The sequence below is a fragment of the Etheostoma spectabile genome, chromosome 22 (assembly GCF_008692095.1).
Source record: "Etheostoma spectabile isolate EspeVRDwgs_2016 chromosome 22, UIUC_Espe_1.0, whole genome shotgun sequence".
Classification (NCBI taxonomy): Eukaryota; Metazoa; Chordata; class Actinopteri; order Perciformes; family Percidae; genus Etheostoma; species Etheostoma spectabile.
The window spans coordinates 9635468-9643391 of NC_045754.1; the positions used below are offsets into that span (position 1 = coordinate 9635468).

The following is a 7924-nucleotide window of genomic DNA, read 5'->3' on the forward strand; positions in this document are numbered from 1 at the left end:
CTTTAATCTAATGCATCCAATGTAAACATTAATACGTCACTAATTATTTTTAGTCTGACTGTTTCATGTGACCCCTGCAGCCTTGATGTTGGTTATCTTGGATACAACTGATGAAAATGATCTAATGGGATGAAGAAATTATGAACAAGAAGAAGTTATAAACAAGACAATCCTGGCTTTCACTGTAAATTAATCAGTTCTACACAGAACAAAAATCCACTTACAATAAAGTTTTAAACAACTTGACTCTTGTGTTTTGTTGACATTTGCCATACTTCCTGATTGTTTGGGTCCCACAGACCCCCTGCTGGTTGTCTAAAATATACACTTAAAAACATCTACTGTATATTCTGACCTTATTTAAACCCAGTATGTGGAATATATTGACGCTCTTTTACTTTTACATAGGAAAAGATGTAATGTTGTAGGCTATATGTGACAGGAGCATGAATAAATATATATATTAATTTTGTTTGCTTAAAACATCATTTGCAAAGGGTAGAGCTGTGTATAAATCACTGTCAACACCATTTACATATTTAAAGCCAGTGTAAATTTGTTCTAGTTAATTAATATATTTACAGCTGGTGCCTGTGAGCAGAGGTATGTGTTATTTTCTGTAGTGGACTTTAAGCTTATATAACTGTGTTTTGAGCTGTTATAAAGAAACACATTACAGGAAGACTGGAGACATGCACCTCACACATTTGTGCAACACACTTCACTTACTATCATAATATTATGTTCACTTACAGCCTGTGATGCCAGTAGTGCAGCATAGAGAGCTGTTCCCTGGCACATATGCTGCAGGGGATCCTTTAAAAAAGACTCAATGTATCAGGCTGGGGGAGATGGATAGAGATAAAAGCAACATCGTGCATTAGGTAATGCTATTTTTCCATGCACCCTTGAACAAAACGTACATGTTAATCAGCATTTTAATATGAACATTTTTAAAAGTAAGAAACATGAAGAGAATTACAGTAACAGGTGATGCGTGGCAAAAGTTGAGGATCTAAGGTTGATTGTAACTTTTAAAATGAGATAAAAGCTGAACTTATGGGTCATCCTGTTTGCTGGTTGTGTGGTTTGAATCTGGCCTGCACTTGATCTTGGTCATATCATTTCCTTTTTCTGTCCCTCTGGACTCCGTCCACTGAAACAGAAAAGCCTTGAAATGTGCAGTGTTGGGAAAGTGGTTATGACCCCACAGCTGAATACTGCCAGTTTATTTTCTCCTGTATATCATCCCCTCTGTCTCACCCTCACCTCCCCCAGTGTCTCATTTAACACAGAGAAATTGAGGAGGCCGGATTCCTTTAAAAAAATCAGCAGAAAAAAACTGTTTTCCTTCCAGAGAACCTGCAGCTTATTTTAAGATTTTGGACATCATCTGGGGACAAATACATTACAAATGCTATTTTACTGTGGTTTACGAATATGCAAATCCGGGATGTCTTGGTTAATGATGTTCTTCCTCCCCTGTGACATAAGATTGTAGAAAGCTGTGTGCCCTGCAGGTTGACATCGCTCTGTCATTTCATATTTTGGGTGAGGGTTGTGTGTGCGTGTGCGCGTGTGTGCGTGCGTGCGCGCGCGGGGTGGGGTGGGTCTAGCCTGACATGCGCACCGCCTCTCCATCAATGCGTGTGCACGAGTGTCCGCAAAGCCGCTGCTGCTCGTCTCCGCGCGCAGTACCATCCAAAAACTTTGATGAGCTGTAACCTTCCCCAAGGAAACAAAACAATCCGGACCGAATACATAAAAAAATCTACATTTTACAGGTTGCGTCCTCTTATTTGGGTCGATCAAGGTGAGTATCCTGCAAGCTTCAAATTGGATGTGTTGTCGTTTTTCCTGAAAGGCTGTAGAGCTCTTTTGGGTTTTTTTTCCGACTATATGACTTGCATGATCTACAAGTTGACTTCGGAACCGAAGTAAAGTTTGTTAGGCTGTTGAAGTAAAGTGATGATGTAGGTTTGGAAATGGAAATATCTTTCACGTGCGTACACACCGGTGTCCGTCACATCGTTTATTGCCATACAAGTATTTTTTCTATTTTTTTAAAACAAACAGGTGTGAAAATGGAAAGCACTCCTGTTTCAATTTTCAAAGAAAACAATAAGTGCTTCTCCGCGCAGATGGAAGACTGTCCGGTGAATTCTTCCGCCTGGGTGTCTGGGTACTCCGAGAGCCGCAATGTGACCCACGATGATAACTGGGAGCCGGAAGGCATGTCTCCCATCATCCCCATCATCACTGCAGTCTACTCCGTGGTGTTTGTGGTCGGCTTGTTAGGCAACTGCCTCGTCATGTATGTGATCATCAGGTAAAGTCATAAAAATACAATAGGCTACTATACCTTACAATAGTGTTCACAATGGCAATGCACTTTATATAGGAATATAATAGAAATGTTGATTTTTAAAGTTGCAGTTTGAACTTGAATGATCATTTTTAACAAGAAATGTTCTGGAAATTGAGAAATGATTGCTAGTAGTCTCTTTTGGCACATGCAAGAATGCCTAATTACGTGTTTTTAGAAATAGAAAACAACCGAGGTCTATGCCGAAGAATGTATTCCTCCAGTAACTGTAAATGTTATTACTTGTGAAGTGGGTACTGGCACCGACCCTTGGGCTTTCACAGTGACCTCAATGCCATCTGGTCTATGTCATAGTTGTTCTTACTGCCTGGATGCTCTCTAGAGACTGGTCCTCTGCTATAAAGCCCACTTCTACAGTTCATCCAAAGAGCTAGCATGTTTCCTGTTAAATGGCTGGGATAAGATCTAAATATATATTCATGCATTTTGCTGTAAGTGAGAGACAAAAAACTAGAGTTGCATTTTGACAAAGAAAGGGTTGAGATTATTGCTAGTTAAATGTGTCAAAGTGGCCAATTTTATAAATTCAATAACCCCCAAGCTCCACAAAATAATAATATTCTGTACATTTCTCCTGGTGGACATGCTATTAATCATAGTTGAAGCAGTGGGGCTTTATCAAGCTGATAGCCTGCTTGTAGCTCATTGGCCGTTTTTTATGGTGTGAGAGCCAATAAATCTCCTTTGATGTAATGTAAAATGCAGCTGTGGCATCCAGAATGCTTTGGTTGGTAGACAACAATTACTTCAAATCAGATTGATTGTGTTTCCTGTCAGTAGAAGCCAATTGTATCATCTCAGTTACAGAAAAGACTGTGCGTTATACTGTTTAGTTGCTGCTTGGTGGAGGATTAAGTCAAAGTCAAAAGAGTTTAATGTTGATTTAGAGTAAACAACATCTGAAATTACCCTAATCTAAACTCTTACAAAGTCAACATAGGTCACATATTAGATGCTGAGCAAAGCCATTAATAAAACATTATTATTATTTTTTTTACAACCACAACAGTGGATCAAATAGATAGATAGAGATACTTTATTTATTAATAAATTAATGAATTATTAAATGCTTACATGAAGGGAGTCTCTCCTCAACCCAAAGATATTTAGCCCCCAACTGCAGTCCCCCACATCTCTAAGTAGTGTTTTAGCGTCTTTCAACTCAAAGTTTTGGTATATGTTTTGATTCACTCTCACGGCTCTAATCAGTGGCGTTTCCAGTCACAGCAGGCAGATAAAGCTCCGATGAAACCACTGAGCACTAACTGCTCAACACCAAACAATATTTAGACAATAGGCCCTCTTTAGAGCCAGTGTTTGGTTTGGCCGTTCTGGGCTACTGTAGAAACATGGCGGTGCAGCATGGTGGACTCTGTAGAAGAAGACCCGCCCACTCCATTTGTAGATATGAAGTTTCGTTCTAAGCGAACAAAATCACAATGATTCTCAGTTACAGGTGATTGTACTCTAATGAAAACATAGTTATGAATATTATATTCCCTTTCTGCCTATTGGTCCCCCTAACATTTTCAATTAAGTCTCCACTTAATGTGTTAATAGTTATATTATCTGGGGATTGGTAACAAGCCCTTGAAAACGTCATCAATTTGGTTTTCTTAGTATTTAGCATTAACTTAAGGCCATGTAGAGAAACTTGAAGCTGTTGAAAGACTATCTGAAGGTCATGCATTGCTTGGTTCAGTGAAGAGGCAACTGAATATATCAACAATAAAGTGTGAGTCAGAAAAATGACATGATGGATTCAAGGAGTCAGCGGGGAATAATGGACAATGTTCATAATAGGAAAAGAAGAGCTGGCCAAGCAATAAACGGCTGCTACAAAGTATCTGGATGGGTGGTTAGCTCCGGTCATCTATCTCATCCTCACTATCACAGGACAACCTTGTGTTCTGCGTGTTTAACAGGTACACAAAGATGAAGACAGCCACCAACATTTACATTTTCAACTTAGCCCTCGCTGATGCCCTCGTCACCACCACAATGCCTTTCCAGAGCACGGACTACCTGTTGAATACCTGGCCCTTTGGTGAGGTGGTCTGCAAGGTCTTCATCTCCATCGACTACTACAACATGTTCACTAGTATCTTCACCCTCACCATGATGAGTGTGGATCGCTATGTGGCTGTGTGCCACCCGGTGAAAGCCCTGGACTTCCGCACTCCAATCAAAGCCAAGATGATCAACGTGTGCATCTGGATCCTGTCCTCAGCTGCAGGGATACCTGCTTTTATCCTGGGTGGCACTCAGACCAAGAGTGGTGAGGAAATGCTTTCACCAGTCCTGAATAACGTTGAAAAGCTTTTAAGTATTGGAGACTTACTCAAAGCGTGTGCTGATAATAGTTTTAGAGCAGAAAAATATTAATCTGTCAGTGCAGAGGTTCCCATTAGCCACACATCATGCACCTTCCTTCCTAAATATATAGATGTCAAAAAAAGCAGAGTTTAGAAAATGTACCCTTTTGAGTGCCGATTAGCTGTTCCATAAAGGTTTTCTAAATTGACAGCAGAAGGGCACAGAGTGGGATTTTATTTGTGAGAAAACAAATGTGCACTTCATCACGTAATTCACATCTCTCTGTCTCCTTTGCTCCTGCAGACATAACTGAGTGTGCCTTACAGTTCCCAGAGCCGTACGTGTACTGGGACACACTGATGAAGATATGTGTGTTTGTCTTTGCCTTCATCGTGCCTGTGCTCATCATCACTGTGTGCTACTCTCTAATGGTCTTGAGGCTGAAGAGCGTCCGAATGTTGTCTGGTTCACGGGAAAAAGACCGCAACCTGCGGCGGATCACGAGGCTGGTGGTGGTCGTGGTGGCTGTGTTTGTAGTCTGCTGGACTCCCATTCACATTTTTATCCTGGTTAAGGCGCTTGTGAGCATACCTGAAACCACCGCCATCATGGCTGCTTACTTCTTCTGCGTGGCTCTGGGCTACACAAACAGTAGCCTGAACCCTGTCCTGTATGCCTTTCTGGATGAGAACTTCAAACGCTGCTTCAAAGACTTCTGCCTCTCTGCCAAACTGAATGGGGAGAAGGTGTCAGGAAGCAAGAAGACCCCCAGCAGCGTGCATGAGGCCGCTGTTGCCCTGGAGAACCCAGATGGGACTAGAAAGCCGACATGACTAGCAGTGGAACTGTCTTCAATTTCCCACATTGGAAAAGAAGACTCACGTGACCTGGGCCTAACCCACGTCACATCTGCAATGTAGTTTTGACTCTATTGCAGAATTAATTTGTATTATCACTTGGTTTATTCAGTGCCACCATTTATTGGATATGATTTAATTTTAACAGATCAAATTAATTATAAGTTGTGTTCCACTTTGATTTAATTTTCCCCTAATGGCAGATTGCAAATTTATTGTAGGTGGATGTGAAATTGAAGATAATTTGGTTTAAGCTGGTAAAAAAGCCACATGTAATTTGTCTTTATATAATTAAGCGAGAACTGTCAATATAGATAATTTGTTAATTTTGAATAGGCGGACATTTACCCACGACTAGCGAACCGCCCCATGATCGTCTCTTCTCTTTTGGAGAAATAGTTGCAATTGCAATTCTGTCTGCTACTTCAGTACCACGGACAGCGCCGTGAATTGGTCCGAACACAGCACAGTTTCAGAGTCAGAGATTATAATTTGAACAAACCTAGTCAGATGAAGGATCAGTGAGACAGACTAGACTAACATATTCAACTGCCAGGGGATGGAGAGGGGTGGCAGGTTAATATGCCTTCATTTTAGTCATTTTGCTAACAAGAGGCATGGCATCCCCCCTCAAATCTTTTACAGACTAGTACAGGTTTTCTATAAATTGGACATCCCCAAACCATGTAGCACATCCCGAACAATATTGCAAAATGTCAACATTTCTCAGGAAAATTGTTGATTATATAATAGAAAAATTACGAAGAGACAGATTAAAAATGTAACATGATTAGATCTTTCACATAGTATACTTGTTGTTCATTTATTTGCTTTATGTTTCTCAAATGCCAAATGTTTTAATCTTTTCCTGTAATGTCCTCCAATAACGTTTTTATTGCCAAGTGTGCCTTTGACAGTCCAGGATAACACGTTTGTAGCAGCGGAAAATGATTACAGTAATGATTACTAAATGGGGTCCAACAGCAGCTGTTTTTTAATACCACAATGTCACAGAACTGAGACTTGTTGGACTTTGAAGTCACTGGGAGATCCAAGTGAGTATAGAGTCTGGAGTATCCAGACTGCATCAAAGGAAGTTTATCTATGAGAAAAGTTTAAAAAATCCTGGACTTGAATGTGCATTTAAAATTTGACAGAGGGCTCTCTATCAGCTTTGACTCTGGAGTTGTGTCCAGTTTGAGAAGTTGTTCAATTAATGGTACATAATTTAATCACATGTGCTTTGTGAAATGCTTGAGCTATTATTGTAGGGAAATGTTCTCATCAGTGCAATCTGAAAACCTGAGTATAGCTGTTTAAAGTTGGTTAAATACAGTGTATTTAGTCATTTGTACAGTATGATAGTATGTATATATAATTTTGTATAGACAACAAAAAATATTGCACAGACATCACTGAAATATACTGTATGTGTAGCATGTCAATGACCATTGCTATATATAATGCAACATAGGCAGCCTGTGTGCTTGATGGACTGTGCTGTTTCGAATGTACTGCAAATAGATTCTGTATTATAAAAACATATGATTCCCCGTGGTATTAACTCATCGAACTCATTAGAACATTTTTATGTAATTTAGTAGTTAAATCCATTTTCATAAACATTTTGTTTCACTCTCAAGTCCCTGAACCAGAGGTTTGTTGGTTTGGGGAAACTTTTTTCTCACTGTTAACACATCTCTGTATATACTGGCATAAAAATATATTTAAAGCACATAACTTCTGTTACTTCTTTTAAAACAATAAGAGACATTAATCTAAGGAACCACACTGTGACCTAGACATTGTTTTATTCTTGTGCTTACTGTTTAAATCTGTTGCTGCTCTATATTGTCTTTGACTGCTGCCAACCAAACAGCAGAAGTATTGATCAAAAACATCCTGTGTGTAAAGCACCTAATATTAAAGCAAGTTTAACAAATCCACTTTGATTCTCTTTTCTCGACAAGCTCATCTTGTTATCAGTCGTAAATTCTCTGCAGTGTGTAAATATGATTTATATGTAACATATTTCTGTTTGCACTGCATCATTACTTTTGAATGTTTTATTTTAAAAAGTAAGAACATTCCATCACACTGGCTCATTTAAATCCCAGTTTGACAGATGAAGAACAGTTTCTGTTTTTAGAGATGAGTTTAAGTGGGAGGTCGGGAGTCCACTGTGTGCTCATAGCTCCCTCCAGAGGATGCAATCTGCAATATCCTAAAAAATACACGTGGTCTGATTAAAAAAAAATCGATTGATAGTTGCATGCACACAACTTGACATAAGCAGATGGTTCACTACAGCTTGCAGCAGGTGGTCAGACTGAGGAGAACATGGACAGATTTTCCTTTCTCTACC

The 7924-nt window shown here is 39.6% G+C and overlaps 1 protein-coding gene across 1 annotated transcript; it reads left to right on the forward strand.

Moving 5' to 3' along the window:
* The first annotated feature begins 1620 nt into the window (after window positions 1-1620).
* Window positions 1621-5996, forward strand: LOC116672457 (delta-type opioid receptor). Its single transcript, XM_032504337.1, has 4 exons — window positions 1621-1813; window positions 2077-2329; window positions 4312-4664; window positions 5006-5996. The coding sequence occupies exons 1-4, from the start codon at window positions 1714-1716 to the stop codon at window positions 5533-5535; spliced, it is 1236 nt and encodes a 411-aa protein (XP_032360228.1). The 5' UTR covers window positions 1621-1713; the 3' UTR covers window positions 5536-5996.
* Window positions 5997-7924: the final 1928 nt, after the last annotated feature.

Excerpts from the sequence above, each read along its gene's own strand:
- LOC116672457 (XM_032504337.1), top strand. The coding sequence starts at position 1,714 with ATGAGCTGTAACCTTCCCCAAGGAAACAAAACAATCCGGACCGAATAC. Across the intron at positions 1,814-2,076 it reads TCTTATTTGGGTCGATCAAG|GTGTGAAAATGGAAAGCACT; the intron begins GTGAGTATCCTG and ends TAAAACAAACAG. Across the intron at positions 4,665-5,005 it reads TGGCACTCAGACCAAGAGTG|ACATAACTGAGTGTGCCTTA; the intron begins GTGAGGAAATGC and ends TTGCTCCTGCAG.